We start from the raw sequence: 24617 nt of genomic DNA on the forward strand, positions 1-24617 counted from the left end.
TTCTTTGAAGAAAAAAGGTATGCTTATTCAGAGAAAGTACGATTTAGTGTCTAATTTCGTAACTTAAAATACCGTGCATACTAAATAATTTTGTTTTATTTTATAACCGTCGTTGAATAGCCGACCCAATTTTTTGGGTTTACGACTACCAATGTTCACCTCCGCAGCCTTGTCATTTTGAACCCAATCCAGAAGACAAGGGAACTCCTGGATCAAGTATTGGGCGAAATTTGCCTTCGTGGAGGACTTTTTTATGGAACTACACAGCATTTACGTTAAATGGAGAGGAAAACAACGAAATCCTCCCACGGTTAGCATCACGGAAAGGGGACTCTAACCCATGATCAGTCTACCTCTAAGGATATTTTACGTCACTACTGTGGTCGGTGCTAGTCGGATGCTGAATTCGTATCGATCAGCCATCGCTGAAATTCGAAACCGGTTCACCTCATTGGAAGGTGCATGCTCTATCCCCTGAGCCATCACTGCTCACACTAATTGGTTAGCATGCTTAAGGTCAACCCTTTCGAACCAATTAGAATGAGTCCTAGAACGCGAAGTTATTTAGGGTGGTCTGTTTTTTTGTCCTGCTCTGTAAGAATCAAGATATTAGGGTTTAGACTTAACCTTAATTTAGACTAAATTTGAAATTATGCATTTCAAAGAAAGGAGTTACGCTATAGACAGAAACCAAATCTGTTTTAAATATTGGTCCACCACACCTACTTGAAATAGTCAAACCTCGTTACCATAGTCACGGCCACTGATCTAGTGCAGATCCACGATAAGGATTCCTCAAATAGCGAATGCTTTGTTTCCTTAGAAATATGATTCTACGGAATAGTAAAAGAAAATGCAAAATGTCTCCAATCAGCGACAGGATTTCTATTAACAGTAAAGTGAAACCTATGTAAGTTGATTATTGTCGGGACTACTATTCAATTGTCCACTTAAACAAGTAGTCTTCTTACTTAGAGAGAATTCACTTGTTTTGGGCAGTTTTTTGTTTACCTTGATCATTATTTTGAACTTAGTAAGGAGTTGAATTAACAGATAAGTTCAACTTAACAGGTTTCATTGCATAATTTGTTAGGAAGACGAAAACTTACGCTGGTTCTTCAATTCTCGATACTGCAATCCCCAAACCAAAGGTACCACATCCAGGAGGAAACAATCCGTTAGTTTCAGTCTGCAATCCATAGTTACCATTACATTACTCGGCTACAAAGAGTGAAAGAAAAAAGAAAAGCTTCAAAAATTGAAATATTTTGGATCCATGGTAAAAACATGAAGATAAATATGATTATGAATCAGATCGCGTAACTTCTACCTGCCATCCGCGACTACTGGTCTACTACCATTGGCAATTATACATTTGAAGAAATTCAAAAGTATAACAAATTACTTTGATAAAAAAAGTTATTTGTAAATGTAATTTGATTTGTAAAAGTAATTTGATAAAAGTACTTCAATTGATTAAAAAAACTTTATGTACCTTTGTTTTGAATAGCGTGTTCTACATTCGTGAGGTACCTGAGCTATGCATCAATTATATGAAGGAGATAAAAGGCAAAATGTTAATGGCAACATTAGTTCAGTTTTGAACCATGGTTGCTCAGGGGATAGAACACTCGCCTTCAAATGAAGTGAACAGGGTTCGAATTCCAGCTATGGTTGGTTGATACGAATTCTGCACCCGGCTCACGCTGACCATAGTGCTGACATTAAACATCCTCAGTGGTAGACAGATCATGGGTTAAAGTCCCCTTGACGTGATGCTAACCGTGGGAGGATTTCGTTGTTTTCCTCTCCATGTAACGTAAATGCTATCAAAAAGTCCTCCACAAAGGCAAATTTCTCCAAATACTTGATCCAGGAGTTCCCTTGTCTTCTGGATCATGTTCAAAATTACAAGGTTACGGAGTTGAACATTAGTAATCATAAACCCAAAATTGGGTTAGCTGTTCAACGACGGTTATAAAATGGTTCAGTGTTATTCGACCTGTAATGCAATTATAGGTACTGTTTTTAGAGCGTTGGTTCGAATGTGACAAGAACGTTTCATAAAGTTTTAATTATATATAGCCAATTTATTTAAAAGTAACAAACAAAAGTTTTTATTTAATTTAAAGCTGACAAAATATTTATCATTCGGTTTCACTTTAATTAGAGAATAACACAATTGTCAGTTTTAGAATTAAATATTGTTAATCAATAAGCTGTAAGAGTTAAGACGTTGCATTTCCATGCTTGCCAAATCTTCCGGTTTTTCCGGAAGACTTTTTTTAATATTTAATGTAGTTGCAAAATTTATAGTATTACATTTTATTCAGTATCACATTAAATGAGAACGGTTATAAAATGATTCTACCAACCATTAAATTTGAATAATTTAAATATATTATTAAATAGGCTCTCTGATAGTGTTCTTAATTGTTGGCTCAATTTTTTACGAACACACAATTTCAATTTTATCCCCTCATCCTACTACAAGGAAAACGCTTTTTCAAAAAGCGAAAAAGTTGACAGGTATGCATTTCATTAAAAAATAGGAGAAAAATATCATTATTTTCCCACCACATTTTTATTATTAACACGTTGAATGCCATGGGGGGTCATCGGTGACCGGCATTGAGTTTGTTCGTAGCGCCACGGGGGTCACCGGTGACCGATCAAGCCAAGATTATTACAAACACACAATTCGAGTAAATTTTTAATTTCTTTCATATCATTAGCTATCTATATTTCTTTTATCTCTTTTATTATAGCCAGGCAATCCCTGCCAATTCATCGTTTTAATTCCCGGCTATTAAATCGTTTATAAAGGTCCTTCCTTGCCAAGCTGTATAACCCCTCAAGCGCTATGCGAAGCGTGGAGGTAGCGGGTTCGAGTACCGCTATTATCCTGGATGTATCTTCGTACTGTCTTCTCTGTATTGTGCCATCTGTGCTTCTACTAGACAAAAGTTTATAAGACTTAGTTGGGCACACAAAGCCTGCAAACGTATATTGTGTCAATAAGTAAATAAATCGTTTATTAATAATTGAAAACTAACTTTTAAGAATCCGTGGATGATTTGCATTCTGTGCAGATAGCTAATTCCTTCAAGAAGATCCGAAATAAGTCTTAAAACAACAGTTGTAGGAATATATCCTCTAAATCTTTTCATTTCTTTTACGAACTGAGAGAGGTTAAACTCGCATAACTCAGTTACGGAAAAAACCTTTGAGTTCACAAGCACAGATCCCTAAGGAGAAGAATGTATTTAACAACATTTATAATAATCCAAAAATTTAAAAATTATTTATTAAAGTTTCAATTTTCTAGTTGAAAAACTGATGCATTACTCTTAAAAGAAACTCTTTTATTGCATTTATACAAATATTTTATTCGGGTGTGGAGATTTCAAATCTGAAATTAGTTTTGAAGGAAAGAAAGGGTTTATTACCTTTTTACTAATTGTTTCTCATAGATGGCAGCACTAATATTTTACCTAAACATTTTTTTCTTCTTCTTCGATCAAATGTTTTTTTAATTTTATTATATTCGATTCAAGCTATAAGCAATATTTTACATCTTCGCGATTTTTGTTAACTGTTTTATTATTGTACTTTTAAACCTAAACCGCGTTTTAATTCACGCCGGTAAGTTTGATTTCCTATTACATTTTTCTTTTATTTCATGATTTTTTTCAAAATAAGGTTTTTGCGATATCGACACATATAAAGAATAATTTTTATCTTAGGATAATTATTCTTTATTCAGAAATATCGCATTATTTATGGCAATTAGATGTGTCTTGACAACGACTATTTGCTTATACCATTCTTGTTTCTCTACCATTTAGTTTTTTATTTTTATTTTATTCATGTTTTTCATGTTAATTTGTGTATATATATATATATATGGAAAACATTGAATAACCAGAGATATTTTTCATAAGAGCTACGGTATCCCCTAAGGGCCGTGATCGCATGATTTTCCCTCCATGGCCCATATGAAACTGACAACGCTGATTTGAAAATTGAAAGTCACGATGATCCGATCGAATCCTGCGATACTATCCCCTGAGCCACCACGGCTCTATTTATTAGATTGAAATGGTTGCGAAATTAGGAATACTTCAACCTGTCTTGATGCTTAACTTGTTACCACTTGAATAATTTTGATGAATCTTTGGGAGTCCTGCCTAATGAAAATCGACATAAATTTTCCGGATGATTCAATACAATTGCAGATTATATGAATATGAGAATGTGAAAATGGAAGTTCCAAGATAATTCCAGGAGAAAATTCTCTTTCTTGGGCTCCTGATGGTATGAAATAAAGTTCAAAAATCACTTGGAAACGAAAAATGGTGAAGTATATATTTCTTTTAAAAAGAGCAAAATTTAAAGGATTAGAGCAAGCCTAGCCAAAGGCCGATGAAGTAAGCCTTATACACCAAACGACGGTAAGAGCCTAAGCACATAACATTACTTTTGCTAATACTAAGAATCCCCTCTGCAGAGGATCAAAATTTTGATGGAATGTCTTTTGGATCATCCTCAGGGATGTTTCCCAAACCGTCGCCAATAGCCTATTGTACAGCTATAGTGCGACCTAAGTAAAATACCTAATAACCTAATACTAAGAAAAATATTTTCTTAAACTACTAATAACATAAGGGTACGTGAATGTCTCATATGAAACACGTTCTTGTATTAAAAAACTACGACAATAAAATACATACGTACATAGAAGTTTACAATATTCTTGTGTTTCAAATTACGTTTATTCGACAAAGCTCTGATACTTTCTTTTCTCGAAATATTCGAACTGCTGTACTCTCGAACAACTATAGGATCTCCACACACATCAAGCAACCCTAAATATGTTCCAAAACCGCTGTAAAGAAAAAAAATGTTCTTTTGCTTTTTTAAAAAATCAAGTGCCAACTAGTATACCATCTTAATCTAAAAGGTATTTCCACAACAGCCTGTTATGGAGCAGCGGGATTCATGGGATTCATAAGGCTCCACTAGTGCCCATCAGAAACTTAGGTTTAACCCGTTACCGGAACAGCAAACTATTGTTAATTCCTTTCAATACGCATGGAATTATTAAGAATATTTCATAATATTCTAAAAAAAACCTTTATTTCACGCTTATTTCTTAACATTTTTCGTCATTTCAGAAATGAAGCTTGTAATGTTGACCATATTTTATGTAATAAATAGAAATGTATTTTTTTTTTTTTTATAAATAATTTTAAAGATGGGTTTACTTTTTCAGCGGAAATAGTTCACTCATTTCCTCAACAGATGGCTACACTGGTTGGCTCTGCTTATTTTCGAATTTTTGTGAGCTTTAATCGTGTATAACATGATTTGTGTCCAGTTGGCACCACTATTATAAGTTTTAAATGGAATCACAATATTGATATTTATCGTAAATTTCAATTGTCTTTTTAAATGAAATTTTTAGTTGAATTATCTGTATTTGAGTTAATTTATATTTAATTAGTGTTGTTTTATCACTTTTATAGAGTAATATTTAATTCATGACTGTTTTTATCGTTGGACTATTTTTTGTGACGTTCATTGGTGCTGCGCTACTCCTCGTGGGAGGAAACGGGTCAGTCCGAGATTCTTTCGCCTTGCTGACACGAGGATAAAAGATGGTGAAGAATGACTGAGAGGATGATGAACTAAAGCCGGAGCCGCTGAGTGAATGAGCTAGGGGCCGGAGCCATTGAGTGGATGAGCGGAAGTTTTGTGTTAAGTTAGGCCACAGCCGCTAAATCCGAATCTGTTTGCCTATCCAAGGCGTCCCAATGCTGAAAATCTATTGCCCCACTTGTGCTAACTGCCTTACTGGAAGGAAGCCTGAAGAAGTTTGAAGTGTTAGAGTGCTGGCGATCAGAAACTGGATTACTGATTTCTTCCACGAGATTTGGTAATTGAATACGATAATTTAAAAATTTCAATTTTTGAAAATATGACCACTCGTTTCAAAAAATGATCCCTCTTAAAAAGGCTGCAGCTAACAACTAGCTTGTAGTAAAATTTCCTAATTTTGCTATACGTCAATGGAAAGAGCGTGGCTAGTGATAGAAGATAAATGTGAAAGTAATGATACTTAATAACTTTATATTAATCTTTCGTCATGCCCTAAATAATCTCGGGCATAGCTTTGGTGTTCCAAAATGTCACGCCCAAGTATTATTCGGGGAACTTGTTTTAGAGCATCGTATTGTTTTATACCCGAATAATTTAAATTTTTAGAAAATAATGCTCCACTAAAAGCGATCTTTACCACTGCCACGCTGAGTGGCAGCCGCCTCAAGCAAATATGCAGTGGCTACCAAACCTTAACATTTTTATGCGTGTAATCCAAAATGTCAATTTTTAACTACTAAGTATATTTTATTTTGTACTAAAACGCTTGATTCTCGCAATAAAAATATGAAAACTTATGTACCCAAATCATCAAAATAACTTGACCGTTAAAAGGTTATAAAGATCTAAATACATACCCTTCACTTAGAGTATATTCCACTTTAGAACTAAAGACCACTTTTCCGTCTGGAATAACTGCGGTATGGAATGTTACTTTTTCAGCTTTTGTCAGTGAGAGTAGATGGTAGGATAAAGGAATGCAGGAATGAATGTCTTTCAAGATATGATACCATTTACTGCGTTTATCAAGATTCACCGATTCCGGAATATAGCCCCACTGAAAATAATTCGAATCATCAATAGTCTCGAAATTCGATTTGGCATTTTCCTCATCAGGAAACACCCCTCTCCGTTTTCCAATTATTCTGTCCCTTGCAACTCTTCTTCGTCTTCCGACAGCCATTTCCGGATTGGGCGAGACATGCTTAATACGTTTCCCCAAAAGTGCATTTTTTTGATTTTTGATCACTTCATTTAGAACCAATTTCTTCACATCTGCTTGCAATGTGATCATTTGGCGATCCATGTGTTCCTTATTCATCACCCTTCCTCTGTTCTTGGAGAGGTTTTTGTCCCAGCTGCATCCTTTTTGTTTGGAACTTTGTGGAAAAGACTTCTCGTTATCGAACAGACGCAGTAATGAGTTTTCAGAAACTTCGCGGCAAAAAGGGAAATTGATACTTTTTGAACAAGCGTCACAGATAGTGGTCTCCATCTTGCTGTGAAAGAAGCGCTGATACAGTGACAAGGATTTTCGCAAACTGAGCAACTTTAATTGAGAAACAGACAATGGCGATATGTTGTTTTCAGCAGACTTCAGACGCGTTTTCACTGCTTCGACTGTTTTAACTCTTAATTTATTGAGAAGAGGCAAACTTGTCGGTTTGGGGGATATAACCGCTTTAGTGGCATGCACTGATTTTTTAATTTCCGTGGATAGTTGGCAAGCATTATCGTCTGAACTTGTGATTATAAGTTCGTTTCTTTTACAAGCATTTTTGTTGAAAAAACACTCAATGCAGAGATTTGCTTTTGCTACACTGTTTTTCTCCTCATCAGCTACGGCATCTAGTTTCTTTGCGTAGTTCGTAAATTGTGATTCGTCAAGTGCAGTGCGTGTTACTTCTGAATCCGATTCCGTTGAAAACGTATCACTCGAATTGTTCTTTTCGTTATTCACGTCATTAAGATTGCCATCAGAGTTTACGATTTCTTCAAAGCTTGTGTTTACATCGTTTAGTTCGCAATTTTTTTCTAAAATTTTGTCTTCAAGATTTGAAGAGGGGCAGCAATCAAATGTATTCTCATCGTCATTTTTATTTGCTTTTTCAGTCGACGATAGGTTGTCACAGTCACCAGTTTTGCCTTTTTCATGGGTAATCTCACTGCTTGTGCACGTTGGTCCCGAACTACTAAAATCATCAACTTCTTCCACAACTCTGATTGAAGGTGAACGAGTTTTAACCACAGCTGATGAAACCCAATTACGAAAGTTTTCAGCAAACCTCATCACATTGTTCCTTGAACTGACTGATTTCGGCTCATTGTCTCCTTTCGCTACCTCAGAATAAGTTCTGCTCCTAGCTGTGCCAGAAGAAACAGTTGAGGTTTGAGTGCAATCTTCATTTTGATGCTTTTGAGAACCTGCACTCATCATTCTTGCTCGCTCAAGTAGCTCCAGCACCGACATTTTCTTGCTCTTAGATTTTAATCTGGTTCCATTATGTGACACAGTTGCCAATTCCTCAGCATTTGGTGAGTTACGTACCTCGAAATTTGAATTTGACTTCGACTTCTCCACTTTCTCACATTCAGCTTCAACCTCACCAGATGGATATTTTTCTAAGACTTCATTATCATTTTTTCTTACTTTTTGAGGAGAATCAAGTACCTTAATCGGAGAATCTGCATTTTTCGATTCACTCAAAACACATTGCTGGTTGAAGTTTTCTGCGGATGATTCCTTTTTCGAAACTAAGGTACCCATGGAAACGTTGGTGTAGTATCTGTTTGCGAAGAAAAACATCGTCGAAACGGGAATATAGTGAGTGGCTTTAGCAATCAAATGATTCGAATTATTTTTTTCATCTCCAACCACTCTTAGTTTCGTATCACAGAGTGTGAGAGTGGCAACAGCATGGTTTTCTCTGCAGATCTTTTCAAGCGATTTACTTTTGTTTATTTCTTTTGGCAGAATCTTCGGAATTCTATGCTCATCATCTAAGAAACTTTCAAAGGAGGAATTTTGACTCGGACATTCGGTACCGGTTTTATTTTTGGCATCAGTAGAAGAATTGCTACGAAAATCCTAATGAGAGAAATGCGTATAATTGTTATACATAACTTTTGAAAACTGAAGGTTGATAAAAACAAGAAAATAAAGCTAAAAGTAGTCTTTTTTACAGCAACGCACGAATTTTTAAGTCGCAATAAACATGGAAAGACTGCCATTAGGAAAAGCGTGGCAATATTTTTAACTGAAGGGATATTTTCTTCTGTTTACAACTACTTAAATGCGGCTACGGACACTCCCCTATTATAACCTGTCCCGCAGTGACAGTATCACGATGATGTGATCGTAAAGACACGATTCCCAGTAGAACACCGAAGTCAACCATGACTGGCTGCTGTCAGTAAGGAGTGGGTCACGTCACCACTTTGATCTGCCTTTGTAGGGACCGAGGATGCGTGGTATCGGTCCTCGTTAAACTGTTTCATCGTAAAGTGCTCGACTTCACAACCGGGTCGTCTGGCTACCAAAGCAAGGGAGCCATCCCCTTTTCAGAGGATCAAAATTGTGATGACATGTGTTCAGATCATTCTCGGGGATATTTCCCAGACCATCACCAATATCCCCCATAGCCCCATTGTGCTGCTCTAGTGTGACCTAAATAAAGTACCTACCTATCCTATCCTATTATAACCTACCCAGAAGCTCTCGAAATAATAGAAGGAGCCCCTCTAGAGGCGTAAGACGACATTTCCCTGTATAGGTTCCTATGCAGTTTTTATCACGATGCTGTGTCCTAACTGCTCTAGAAGTTAGGTGCAACATACATGCGACCCCCTGTAATATATAACATTTTTAAACTTGCATATTCGACAAAAATAGACTAGCGAGAATCGAGGTGAAAATATTCAAAATCCAAAAATGTCTGGCCCACAAAGGGAAAAGAAACTAAGTGTAATCAAATGTTATAAAAAAAAGATAAATGTAAAAATAAGTAGTTTTATACGAGCTAACGATAGCCTTATATTATATCAAATGTCACAGTTTAAATTGGAATTGGTTTTTATATTTTTCTGTTAAGATTGATATTTTTTAAGGATTTAATATAAAAATTGAGAGTTTTACCCCTAGCACAACAACTAATCGTCTTCTCCTCCTCTGTCGCTTTATTTATACACTTTTTTTATTTTACTTTTGCCATAAATTTGAGCGCAAGCATGTAAAATTAATAATATTCTAATAAATTTTCCAATAAAAAAAAACGAATAAAGAATATTCTAATAAATAGTCTTTATTCAATTAAAAAAATTATACAAAATTCCCGAAGAAAGCACTCAAAATTGCAATTTTTGTCAAATAATTTAAAATTTCAAAATAAACAAACGAATAAAAAAAATCTCGCATAAAACTCACTAATAGAAATGTCTTTTGCAGCGCCACAAGTTTCAACTCTGTAGTTGTATTTCTATGGGTACCTGAAGGTATACTTTTGGTTTAAGGGAATTTTTTTAATAACACCCGGCTCAAATTGACTTTTTTTCTATTTATGCTTAATTCTGTATTCTTGTTATTTTGAACCTAACCAAAAAGACAAGCAAATTCCTAGATTCTTAGTGCGACGTAAGTGAACAACAACAGCGTTACATGGAGAGGGAAACTACGAAAACCTCCCACAGTTAGCCTGACAGCAAGATGACTCTAACCCATGATGCGTATACCACTGAGGATATTTTACGTCAACACTGTGGTCGGTGCAAGCCTGATACGGAATTCGTATGAGACCAGCCATCACTGAGATTCGAACCCTGTTCACCTGGTTGGAAGGCGAACGCTATATTACCATCCATAAACCATCACGGATCTATTTCAGGATTTGTAATGAATGGAATTACCTGAGTATTAAATCTTTCATGATTCCTAAAAAATAGTGTCTTGCTTTGATAACTCATATTCTTTTTCAGCGCATCTGCGTATCCTGTTTGGTGGTGTAGAATATCGCCAGATGAAGATGCATTTCTCAATGTTCCATATCGAAGTATCTTTTCAGTTCTCGGGGAAAGTTTAGAATAGAAGGTTATGTTTTTTGGCGACGTTTTCACCCCGCTTAATTTCATTTTAACCGGAAGCATAGACTTTTGATCATCCGAAGAATGTCTTCTTACACTCTTAGAAGGAGAACTGTCGCCAGATTTGGCTTCTTTGTCGACTTTTGGTTTAGGAAAGGCAGTCACTCTCTTTAAACACTGCGATCCAGCACCTACTTCAATCATTATATTTTCGAACTTGTGAAACACGATGGCTGCTCTTTCGCTTTCATCCTTCACCCAATACTTCAAGGTGCAGCGAAGTGTTCTGAAATCTTCCACAAATCGATGCACCTCGACATAGTTCTCAGTAAGCCAGTGCTTTCCGGATGTGCAGTTTGCACAAGCGTGTATAGGCAGGAACGCAGCACCCCTGACGTCAGGCATCTCTTTGGCGAGTTTCGACAGCATTATTCTGAGTGAAAAGTGTGGTCCCTTTGCCGAAACATACTGCTCAGCAATTTGTTCCACGAGGTCTCTGGGCAGAGCAGCATCTTCGTACATGATGCAGGCAGATAGATGGAATGAGAGTCGTAAGAGGTCCGTGTCCCATTGGTGAGATTGGGCACACTTCATCAATCCAAAGAAGAACTGGTGTTTATGCAAAAGCTCTAGTCCATCTTGGAAGATTCTTTTAATTTGGTACATCACTCGAAAGAGTATTTCTTTATAAAATTTCACCATCTCTTGGTAGGTCTTCGGTCTGGGAGTCTCTAACAGCTCAATCCGCCGCTGAAAAATTTCAAGAGATGAACCCATTTGCGTATAACTACCATTTAAGAGAATAGAAAAAGAAAAAAGTTTTGACAAAGGTAATTTACTTCTAGCATTCATTTTGTAGAAACAAGCCAGCTCTGTCCAGCATAAAAGATTAATAATTATATCTGGATCTGAAGTCAGAACAGAGAGACTTTTTAACCCCTTCAGGACCGTGATTACGTGACTCTTCCGCTACGGCCAACAATATCTTATACAAAACGAGCCTTTGTGACTCTAGAGGTCCAAAATCACGCGGACGTGATTCCGATAGGGTTCTCTCTTATTACAGCTCGCATTATTACGTATTCGTACTCTTTCTGACGTATACTCTCGCTTGAACAAGATCTTATTTCTTATTTTCCCGGTGCTGAAAGGGTTAAATGGTAAATGCTGAATTGCGGAAGGAAAAACCTACTTAATTTAATACCTGTTTTCTCGTAAATACACCTTTTTACATCAATGCAATAATGGTGATTATGTATATTAATTTGTACCAGGTGGACAGCTTTTTTGTTTTGGACTTTATCTTAAAAAATAGCCCTCTAGGCCAGTTACGTCCGTATTCACCAACACAGATTACCTCCGGGTAATCTATGAGTAAGAGTAAAATCACGAGTTTAGTGCGAAACGTTATTCTCCAGCCGAAATTTCGCCAAACTCGCAGATTTCATCAACAGTTCTGACTCTCCGGGTAACCCTCCGTTTTTGCCGTGTTATTGGAGGGTAACCTATTGACGAGGAGCTTGTAAACAAAAAAGATGGAGGATTCTATCACTGCGTTTGAGCTTGAAGATCTTGAAACTGTTGAAAGAAGGGAAAGATATGTCCCAACTATCAGAAATAATGACCTAAGAAGAGTTAGATGAAATAGACTTTTTTGAAAGATATCGTTTCTTAAAACCTCTCCACTTAAATTAGCGATACTCACGCTAATTTGTTTATGCACGTGTTTATATTATATACAAAGTCAGATGGTTTTACCTTGCCCAATCAAAGGCCTCGTTATATTTCCTGCAAGAGTTAAACTCGAGTTGTGAAATCCTCTGTTGAAAACGGTTGGAGAATAAAAAGCGAGGGTTAATCCGAGAGTAACTCTGAACCGTGGATATTCCGATCCCCGAGTTACTCTTGAATTTAACTCGGCGTGGTGAATACGGGTGTTAAAAGCGATGTTATACTTTCTTTCAATACTTTTGACCACTCTCTTCCCATTCAATCACACTTCCCCGCATCTCCTTCTCCCTCTTGTTACATGTCACACTATATGACATAAACATATTCTTACTGATCAGAAACAAAGCTATCCCGCAGTGGGCTGATCGTAAAGACACGGTTCCCAGTAGAACTCGGAAGTCAAGCATCACTTGCTGCGGTCAGCGAGCGGATGGGTGGCCACTTTGATGTAGAGACCGAGACTGCGTGGTATCGGTCTTCGTTAAACTATTCCACTGCTTACTTCATTTAGATTGTTTGTAAACATCCAGTTAACATTTTGAAAACCAAAAAAAACACCCGCAAATTAATATTTTTAATTTCCGGTGTTGCGACTGCGTAATAAAAAAAAAAACTCTCAGTTTTTATAGAATAACCATTGCATTTGATTAATGAAATTATTGCATTTATTTAAAAAAAAAAAAAGCTTTTTGACATAAATACCTTTACGTATAAATCTCTATCTTCAAAACTTAATTTCGATAACAACAATCTGATGACGTCGACATCCAGGCGTTCTTGTTTGAAGGCTAAACACAAAACAGTAGCTCCTACCTAGGAAGGAAATAAACCGACTTTAAGTTATTAGATGAAATAATAATGCGTAGACAATTTCCCTATGCTTTTTTTTTCTTTTAATGCATGTATTATTTTAAATATTTTGCTCTGTTGCAGCATTAAGTCAGTAAGCAAAAAATGTTCACAAAGCTTCGATTTGAAAAAAAATTTTTTTTTTAAAATGATGTTTTCGATTTTTGATGTAACTGATTAACATTCGATTATGTACATATTTATTTTGATATTTAATATATATTCATTTTCTTACCGATTCTTGATTTAACAAGTGTTTCGCATTCACATCAGCATATTCCCAAAGGACGCGAAAAATATGATTATCATTCTTCGAAATAGCCACCATCAAAGGATTCATGCCATGCTAAAAATATAAAAAACATGAATGAACCAACTGATATGATTCATTGTGATCAGAAATGAAAACTTGGTAACGAATTCGTGTTTATTCATATTAACAGTTTCTCTCAATAAAATAATAGATCAGGTGAAAGCAAAATGCATATTATCCCATTAGCATTACGGAAAATATGTTTTCTCATGACCATAACATATTGTTTAATGAAATAAACTTATCATAACATTTAAAACGGTTGCTGAAATAAAAAAAAAATAAATTAGATTTTAATCTTTTTTAGATAACCACTTTTCAATGATGTTGGTCCCCCTTTTGCATCGATGACTGCCTGCACACGCCTGGGAAGACTTTCCAACAGTTTTTGATGCAGGTGATCATAATAATTGATTTCCAGACTTCCATAATAGCTGAAGTGAGTGCTTTGCTGTGAGGTTGGTCGATTTGACTGGCTACGTAATCTGCTCTCTAATGCGTCCCAAAGGTATTTTATGGGATTTATATCGGAGCTTTGAGAAGACCAATCCAATTTTCGTCAAACCACATCCATGCAAACCTCGATGTGCGAATGGAGCAGTTATCCTGCTGGAGGAGAAATGGGCCTTTCTTGAAATATTGCCACAGAGTTGAGTGTGCAGCATTGTCTACATACACTATCTAGCCATTAATGACCGGACACTGTGAAATTCGGTGGTGGAGGAATTATGGTGTGGTCCTGTTTCTCATGGTTTGGCCTTGGACCCTCGGTGTTAGTGCGTGGAACCCTGAACGCAGAAGGGTGTAGAGACATCCTGGACAATTCGGCACTTCCCACCCTGTGGCAACAGTTCGGTAAAGGGGCCGTTTGTGTTTCAACACGATAACGCTGCCATTCATAAAGCACATGCCATCATGGACTGGTTTGATGAAATGGGGGTGCAAGAGCTTGACTGGCCATCCCAAAGTCCCGACATCAATCCAATTGAGCATCTCTGGGATGAGTTGGAGCGCTGGTTGAGGGCCAGACCACAACGCCCCAAAACCACCACTCAACTCTTCGCCATGTTACAGGAGAAATTGCGGGCAATACCTGCCGCCGTGTACCAACACCTAGTGGATAGCCTTCCTAGAAGGGCTAAAGCTGTAATTCGGGCGCGTGGCAGCGCTACGCCCAACTGACTTGATACTAGCACCTCATGTATCCGAAATGAGGGGTGTCCGGTCATTAATGGCCAGATAGTGTACATCTCAGAGTTCATGTTTCCAATCACTGGACCACAAAAAACACCCCCACACCATTATGTGTCCGGATAATTTCGGACAGATAGTGTATAGTATAACCACCTGCACTGGGACATGGGAAGCATTCTTCAAGGGTAGAAGAAATCTTTCAAAATGTTCAGTAGGAATAGGCGAAAGTCCACTCTAGAAGGCCTCGTTAATTCCATGCAATGATTGTGCACCGCAATCATCGAAGCAAAAAGACATACAAAGAATTGATAATCTGCTGTAACTGTTGTTGTTGCTTATCCTCTCCGTTGATCTGAATGAAATCGAAGACCAAAAGAGTAGATGTCTTCCCAGAGAAGACCAAGATAGTCCAGGATATGATCGACGGAAGCCCGGTGTAGATGGCATTTACAGCAAAGGGAGAAGGTTTTTTGTTCCTTCGGAAAATATAGTTCGTTCACCAGGAGTTGAGACTTGGCTCCACCTCCTCGGACGCAGAGTTCATTTCAGCGCGGGGTAGTAAGAGGAAAAACATCTCCGTTGTTGAAATTGAGACAACCCTTAATTTGCGCCAAACACAGAAAGTGAATTCTTTTTCACTTACTTTGCTTTATCATCTGCTAATATACCTTTTGTTACACTAGCTAATTAAATATAGTTTAAATTTAAAAACTGTTGTTCTCCCAGCGAAATGTCTCATAAAGGACAAACTATTCACTCAAAAGAAAGAAATATCATAAAAAATAGTGTAAAATATCATCAAATTTATGAAATATTCATTGTTAAAAAAATACACATAAAGTTTGCGAAATAAATATTTTTGCCAAACGATCGCCAAATAGCAACATTGTTCAGGATTGCTCACAACCTTCTCCCAAAAATAGCGAAATAGTATCGTCGCATACCACGTGATGAAGGCGGAGCCAAGTGCCAACTCCTGGTGAACGAGCTATAGTAAACCTTTTAGATGGCCGGTTAGCTAGGCGGGTGAGGGTGGTGCAGACTCTCCTTTCAAAGGGAAGAGTCAAAGAAACTCCTGGCTTATTTCCCTTGTACCAATGGGGGTTGGGGGGAATTAGCCAGTCCCTGAGAAGCTGGGGTTTCTTCAGGGAGTAAATTTCAAGATAGGTAAGATCAGAAGAGGTAGGGTGCTGTTGGCTGCAACCCTCTTTAGCCAGGCTGTCCGCTAAATCGTTGCCATAGAGACCGACGTGAGAAGGAATCCACTGTAGGTGAATGTTATGTTGAAGGAACAAGAGTTTTTATTTGTTTAGGATGGAAATACTGGTTTTGTCGCCAATTTGGGTCCAGTTGTTCAGATGTTGCAGGGAGCTACGGCTATCAAAGAGTATCCTAAGGTCTTTAAAAGAGAGAACATTTTGCCTAACAAATTCCAGACCCCTGTTGATAGCAAGAAGTATCTGCTGTATCTTCTTACCTTAAGGTGATTAATTTCAATAACAGTTTAGAAAAACAGAATTACCTCAAAACTTTTGGTATAAATTTCTCAAATCAACGTTTGGTGTTCGTTAAATTAAAAATTTTAAAGTCTAATGACAATTGCTCCTCCATGTAGGATGACTAAAGCTACAAATTACTAATTTATATCCTTAAGAAGTTTTGCTTATAGTAAAAGTTACTACAGAAAAACTTATCGTCTTAAAACTTTTATTCCCTACTGTTCTTGTGATCATGGTCCTGAAGGGGTTAAAACGGAAAAATCGCACTTACTTTGTTGGCGAGTTTTATATCAGCGCCATTCTGAAGTAGTTTGCGAACGATTTCTGCATCTCCTCTTTCAACAGCTATCATCAATGGACTGTTGCCATCCTATTAAAAATTAATCAAACTTTTTAAATTAAACTTCAAGCTTTAATTTAACTCCGAGTAATAATAAACCAGTAATTTAGAAATAAAGGATGGGATATTTTGACGTTTTCTATTATTCTTCAAAATCTTATGAACTTCAAAAATTTTCCAGAATAAAGCGAAATACGCAAAAAAAAAAATTTTTTTTAAACTGAACTGTTATGAACATATTTTTCGAATTGAGGTTGCCTCCCCCCCCCCCATATTTTGGCGGTCAAGAATCCAAGTCCGTCAAGAGCAAGGTATGCTTATTCGAGGAAAGTACGATTTTCGCATCTGATTTCTTAACTTAAAATATTATCAACTCAAATTAATTAGCATATTTAAGATTAGGTCCTCGAATCACAAAGAATGCATATTAATACCAGAAAATCACATCATAATAAATTAAAATTTATTAAGATATTCCGTTTTTGTTAATTTCACTCACTGCACTGAGCGCAAAGTAAAAAAAAAGATAGCGTTTTAAATAATTTTTGTTCTAATGATCGGATTTTCACAGAGTTTTCCTCAATCTCAATGCTTCAAAAGGATGACCTAGAGTATGTTGATTAATTCGTGCTAACTATTAATTAATTTACGAGACCTGACACAAAAATATAACTTCCTTAATTAAGCATAACATTTTTTTCCAACGGATTTAGGTTTTTGACAATCGAAATACAAATAGAGTAGGCGAAATCTTGAAAATATGGACCCAGGAAAACTGTCGAAAGTTAGGGCCCTTCACTTTCTGCATTAATTTATTCATATCTCGAGAACTTTTGAAGCTAATCGAAAAGTTTTTGCACACAATTATAAAAATAGTTTATCCAAAGATAATTTCAAACAAAGAATAATTTTTAACACTTATTTAGTATTTTTTTTATCTTTTTAGTTAAAAAGGATCGAAAAAATATTGAATTTTAAGTTAAACGAATTTTTACACAATTTTAAAGAATGTAATATTGAATAATGAAAGCGATGATTTGAACGAAATCGGTCGAATAGTTCTCAAGAAGTAAAAATTTAAAAAATAACGATTTTTTAAAAAAATTAGATAATTCAGAAACTATTCAGTCTGATATTTTGTAATTTAAAAATACATTCTTTAAAATGATGGAAAAATTCGTGTAACTTACTTAAAGTTTTTCAGCTCTAATTAAATAAATAAATATTAAATTAAGAGTAATAAGACATTATCAAGAACTACATTTTACAAGCAATTAACTTTGTATAAATTTAACTCATAATTGAGTAAAAAAAATTCTGGATTCGCTTAATTTTGTCAAACGTGAAATTGACTTTAAATGACCCAAACTTTCAAGACTGTTCTCCTGATTATACTATCAGGACAACTATCCATACTTTCCAATTGCTGTGCATTTGCATGAGTAACAAAATTTAGCCATATTCTTTTAAGTGTTGTTACGTGTTGAATTTATATTTGTTTTTATTATTACGTAAAATTTACAGAACCCTTATCGAAATTTAAATGGAAATTTGCTTTATCAACTCACGTAAAATACATGGAAGCATTTTTAATAAATCTTAATAGTAAATTTATTTCATTAATACTACGTAAAATATACAAAAATATTCTTACCGAAATAAAATGATAAATACATTTTGTTAATATTATATACAATATACGCTTTTGCAAACATTTGACTATTTTTGCTTGCTTTTTAAAAAGTTTAGTTATAAAAAGGGGTTAATTATTTAAGCCTACGAATTGACTTAATGACTACGTATTGACTTAACAGATTTTCTAAAAATTTACGTTTAATTTACGTATCATGCTACATGGGAAATCTTATCATTCTTATTCACCCTATCCTGTGCCGAAAATTCGTCTTTACTAAAAAAACACATGTAGTCATATAATTTGTGTCACATGTAGTTTGAAATATGAGCAACACTTGAACATACAAAAATATATAAATTACGTATTAGTTAAACAATGAGGCCTTTTTTTACGGTTAAATTAGCTCATTTCTTGTTGCGAAAAGCTTTTCTAATTTAATCGTTTGCTTTTCTATCGTAATTCAGCATCAGTGCAAGGTAGTTACGACCTGGAAAAAAAATGAAAGCTGGTGACTAACTTCTTTCAAGGCTACTGAAAAGTTATTTCTTTTGCTTGAAATGTCACAAAATCATTTCCGGTGTGTTGACTGTCACATAGATTTCCATTGATCTCGTGTTATATGCGTCTTTTATTCGATCTTTTAAACGCCAATACTTCTCCTAATGTCGATCTTAACTGTTGTAACGCAACTTTGGAATACCAAATAGTACTAAACCAGGGAAGACAATCCGGTAAAGAAAAAACTTTTTGTGTTTTCCTCTTAAATTTATGAAGTTGTTTTCAAATGTTTATTTTGTTTATAGATTTACATATTTCATTTATATATTTTAATAGAAAAATATTTTTTTACATATTTATATTTTTTTGTACATATATTTTGTTATCTCCCCAAATTCTGCAATAAAATTTTTTTAATTTTTAATGTAGAATTTGGGAAGATTTCCGTATATTGTGATCTGCGGCAGAATAATCGCCAAGTGCAACTTCCGAGCAGCGGCCCGTGGAAAAAAAAAAAAAAAAACACAGAAAGGGACCAACTCGAACAGTACAACTCGTAACCACCAGGCAAACATCTATAGTCACGGTGGCTGATCAAGCTATATGTTATTGAGGTACCTGGGTTCCAGACCCTTAATCCTCTTTCATAATAAATGTAGGTAAACAAGGTACAAAAATAGTTTCGCATGTCAGTGGTGCAAAAATAATTATTTAATGAATTAGTGAATACTTAAAAATTTATGTTGAATAACATAAAAAATAAATTTGGTAAACTGAATTAAGAAGAAAATTAAGTTGCAGGGGCAAGATAAGAAAGTTTAAGGATAGATGAAAATAAACAAAATTAAAATTGAATTATAGATAGAATAAATCTATTCAATTCCTTCTTAAATTTGCAAGTTTATATTTAAGATCTATTTGGCACCTTGGCGATTGCAGTTAGAGCGACAGATCACGATACGGAAATATCCCCCAGAATTTTGTATTTAGATAACGCTAGGGTACAATTTTTTTTTCTTTCTGTTTTCTGCTACATTAGACCTTATAAATAAATCTTAGATATATTCGCATAGCTGATTTCAAATCGGCAGTCGATTTCTCTGTTTTGGTACAGATTTTATGCAATTCAATAATATATTCTTTCGCTTTAATACTTACGTAGTTTATTGGTACTGTACTTACATAATATAATTCATGCATTACAAAAATGATTACACATTCATTAGAATGGATTTATCCAATCAAATAGGTTTCATTCATTAGATTTATTTAATAGAATAGGTTTCATTCATTAGCTTATTCCAATCGAATATGCTTCATATATTAGATTTATTTAACAGAATATATTTCTTTTAAAATTTATAAAGCAATCAATTTTTTCTTCCTTTTTCTTTTTAAAATACAATTTTTCGAAAGTATGATTCTCAAGGGCCCCTTAAGTACTTGGGGCCCCCGGGCAATTCCCGGTTTTGCCCACGCGTAAAGACGGAACTGGGTGCGATATGTTAAGGTAATATGTTTTTTTGCTATTTTCGAAGGAACAGACAAAAGTATATGTTAGCCTCTCCGTTCTTTATAAACATTCAAATAAACTAAACTAAAAGCATAATTTTGAAAAATTAGTTGTAGTTTTCCGAAAAAAAACTAATTTCAGAAAAAACGAGACTACTACTATTCTTATTGTCAAATGTTATTAATGTATAGACTATTTCACAATTGAAAATTCCTTTTATCAAACGTTGATAATGAAAACTTTTGATTTTCCTCTAACACTAAACCGACTGTTATAAAGTTACGTTTCACTTCGATGGGAAATAGGTAACTATTAGGTAACACTGGGAAATTTTTTTCCCCATGTTGCATGAGATTTTTTAACGGATTATAAATATTTTCGTACCGTGATTTCAAATATGATATCGGTTTCCATGCTAAAAACTATGCTAAGAGCTACATAGTTTTATAAATATGCTAAAAGCTACATAGTTTTTATGCAATTCAATATAATCGTAATCAGGATCTTTTATTTTAATTCACTCAAATGAATACCCCACTTCTCTGCTACAGGGGAAGTGGTAGGTAGAAGGTGATAATACATTTCAGTTTATAATGTGATACATTAAAGTCTTTTTTTGTGTTTGTTTTATGAGATATTTTTAAAGTATCATGCAAGGATATATATGTGAATATAAATTAATACGTTTCTTATAAACATTTACAGTGCACCAAAAAAACGGACCACCCGAAATAACTTTTGATATAATGACCGGATCTTCACGTTCTAGGACCCAAACTTAATAGGTCGAAAGGGTAAATTTGAATATGATAATTAATTAGAGCTGATGATATTTTAAGTTGCGAAATTACACACAAAAACGTACTTTCTCTGAATAAACATTTTTAGACGTATTCCAATTTCTAACCCCCCAAGTATAAGGTGTTAAAAAAGTCCCATATTTATAATTTGTTTTCTCAGGAACTATTCGAACGATTTCCCTCAAATTTGGTATTTAGCTATGTAAAATTACAAATATTAAAATGGTGTAAAAAATTATGTACCTCACCATTAAAATTTTTTCGATTATCATTAAATAAAATGATAAAGCACTAAAAATATTTACGAATTTTTTTTTTTGCATGGAATTATCTTTGGATAAACGAATTTTATAATTCTGTTCTGTAAAAATTTTCAATTCGCTTAAAAAGTTCTCGCAAAAAGTAAAAAGTAAAATTAACATTAAGGAGCCTAAACTTTGGATCACTCTCTTGACCAAACTATGGGGATCCTATTTCCCAGATTGCTCCTGCCCCCTAAATTTTGGGAGTCAAAAATACAAATCCGACCAAAAAAAGTATGTTTATTCAGAAAAAAAACATTTTCGTGTTTGATTTCGCAACTAAAAATATCATCTGCACTTATTAATTAGCATATTCGAGGTTACCCCCTCGAACCATTGAGACGAGTCCAAGAAATTGAAGATCCGATCATTCGATCAAAAGTTATTCGGGGTGGTCCGTTTATTTTTTTGCACACTGTACATTCAGACAAAAAATAAACTAAATCAAAAATGCCATTTTCAAAAATATCTAGCTTTCTGAACAAAACTAATTACAGATTTGAAATCACCCGAATGATTTAAATTCAAGTAATGGCATGAAGGATATAAAAAAAAATTTGCTCTTCAGTGTAATTTTAGTAAATGTACAGTGCACAAAAATAAATAAATACGAACCATAAAAACGGACCACCTCGAATAACTTTTGACCTGATAATTGAATCTTCACGTTCTAGGACTCCATCTACTTTCATTACTTTTTCCATATTTCCCCATATCTCGGGAACTTTTTCAGCGAATTGAAAAATTCTTGCAAACAATTATAAAATTCATTTATCCAACGATGACTCAATACAAAAAATAATTTTCAGTGAATATTTAGAGGAAAAGGTGTAAATATGGGCACCCTCTTTTGTTTTTTGGATAAAGTTACTTTCAATTTGAAAATTTCTAGATTTTTATCTTTCATTAACAACTATAACAAGTTTCCTAAATGCTAGAAGGCAAAACAATGATTAACATCAATTATTTAATTTCAAAAACGACGATTTTCAAAAATCTTTTAAAAAAGCACCAGTGAAAATGGGGTGTAAATATGGGCCCTCTTAAAAAAAGCCACCAAAAATTGTTTAAAAACAGGATAAAACAATACAAAATGGTAGAGAATTTATTTATTATAGGAAAAAAAATTATTTACAGAAATCGCAAACATAACTGGCTCTTTCACCCCCGGCACAGTGCCCACGTTTGGCACATAACGCATCTTACCCACACCTCTCCTCGAGTGTCTTCAGAGAACTTTCCATCACAAAAACTGCAAGTTGCATCGCTTGAGTCTGGTTTATCCCCACCGTTGACATTTATTAGATTCGTATCATCATCGCTGTAGATAAGAGGAGGGTCATCGAGTCCCATGATAAATCGTATCGTTGCGTGGGCCGAATTTTCTTTTTTTGAAGGCCTTTCGTCTTCCCACACTGCCCTCTGGCTGGTCTCTTACCCCGGGAAAAATTAAGGACGCCTTCTTGAGTGCACTTGTCAAGCGTCTTGGTCAACTGATCCTTGTATGGTAATCCGGTGAGGAGGCTGGACCTTGCTGCTTTGCGTCCACGAGTAGTGATTATCTTCTTAATGTTGGGAACAGGAGATATGTCGAACGGAGAAGTTGCACTTGAAGTTCCCGGGGAACATTGAGGTATTTCAGCTGCCTTATCAATTGGCATAACTAGAGCCTGATGTGCTAAACTCCACTAAAAAAGTTGGTGTAATTATGGGCACCCTTTAAATGGGGGGCCCATATTTACACCAACCCCACCTAAGAAGGATGGCCACTATCACAAGTAACCTAAAAGCGTGCGTGACTAAAGGTGGGTTTCAAAAAATAGCTTAAGATCTCCGCTTTCCGGATATCATTGTGAAATTATTTTTAACTAAATATAAGTGCAAGAAAAGAAAACGATTTCATATACCTCTCAAAAGTTTGCAGACCAGAATAAACATCAATTTGCACAATAACTCACGCTGCATCCACACTACTTGAAAAAATGGTTTCAACTGCTCTGTACTATCTTATATTAGCAACTGGCGCCATATACAGTCCTTGCCACCAGTCTTCAGTACCTCCCATAGCTACTAGGAAGGGGTGCCCATATTTACACCTGTGCCCATTTTTACACCTTCTCCTCTATTATTTTATTTAGGAATGGTCAAAAAAAAGATTTGAATTGTTAGGTATACAGTTTTTTGCATCATTTTAAGGAAAGTAATTTTATATGGATCGAAAAATGCAAAATTTTTTCATTAGCCATTAGGTCCTAGAATGTGAAAATCCGATCATTAGATCAAAAGTTATTCAAAATTGTCCTTTTTTTGCACATTGTACATTACACTGCATAAAATTATTCTGAATGGTAAAGTATTCGAACAATTAAATGTACCTCAGTTTGCACATTGACGTCATCTCCTCTTTCAAGTAATTCATCGACTACCTTATCGCTTCCCGCATAAACAGCTTTTGATAGTAACGAAGAGCTCTCCTGAAATTTAATAAAAAATACTATTTTTATTCATATAAATACTACTTTTAATTCCTCGCAATTATTTAGAAAGAGATTTGATTCATAAGAAGCTCTTCCATATTAACGTCGAACCATGTCGGCTCAGGGGATAACGCATTATCCGCCAAATGAGGTGACCCAGGTTCGAATGCGAGTGGTGGCTAGTCAATACTAATTCTGCTCCAGACTCGCACCAACCACAGCGCTGACGTAAATTATTATTAGTATTAGACAGATCATTCTGTTCTGATCTGATAACACAGATCCAGTAAAAAAAGAAAGCAACTCTCTTTCATTTACCACATGGGAAGCAGAAAACTATTAATTAGGTGGTCTTCTTCGGTAAATAAGGGAAACTGAAGGAGGACTAGATGGCAAAGAATGATCTTCTCTTGCAACTGGCTTTAATGCAGAAGTAGATGGATCACGAGTTGGAATCTCATTGTCGTCGAGCTAACCGTGAGAGTTCGTGTTTTTTTTCTCCGTTTAACGGAAGTGCGGGCTAGTTCCATTAAAATGTCCTCCACGAAGACTAGATTGTCACGACGCCTCATCCAGGGGGAGTCCTTTGTCTCCTGAGCTAAGTTCAAAATTACGAGGCAACAGGGTTGAATATTGATAGTCGTAATCCCAAAAATGGGGCTATGTATATATATAGCCCCATTTTTGGGCATTATATATATATATACCCTTAAGTACTTGGGGCCCCC

General features: G+C 35.3%; 2 protein-coding genes across 2 annotated transcripts in view; one reads left to right on the plus strand and one right to left on the minus strand.

Moving 5' to 3' along the window:
* LOC107447621 (uncharacterized) overlaps window positions 1–23886 on the minus strand; it is a gene marked incomplete at its 5' end in the record, with an annotated part of 50483 nt that extends 26597 nt beyond the window's left edge. Inside the window, 9 exon segments of the mRNA XM_016062573.3 lie at window positions 1110–1221; window positions 3057–3248; window positions 4738–4888; window positions 6519–8749; window positions 10564–11487; window positions 13171–13281; window positions 13553–13663; window positions 16595–16693; window positions 23788–23886. Coding sequence (XP_015918059.3) covers window positions 1110–1221; window positions 3057–3248; window positions 4738–4888; window positions 6519–8749; window positions 10564–11487; window positions 13171–13281; window positions 13553–13663; window positions 16595–16693; window positions 23788–23886 — 4030 coding nt within the window.
* LOC107447629 (sorting nexin 1) overlaps window positions 18928–24617 on the plus strand; it is a 31068-nt gene continuing 25378 nt past the window's right edge. The window contains exon 1 of the mRNA XM_071181931.1: window positions 18928–19030. The gene's annotated coding sequence lies outside the window, so the exon portion shown is untranslated. The remainder of the gene's footprint in view (window positions 19031–24617) is intronic.

Source organism: Parasteatoda tepidariorum, chromosome 6 (assembly GCF_043381705.1).
Source record: "Parasteatoda tepidariorum isolate YZ-2023 chromosome 6, CAS_Ptep_4.0, whole genome shotgun sequence".
NCBI lineage: Eukaryota > Metazoa > Arthropoda > Arachnida > Araneae > Theridiidae > Parasteatoda > Parasteatoda tepidariorum.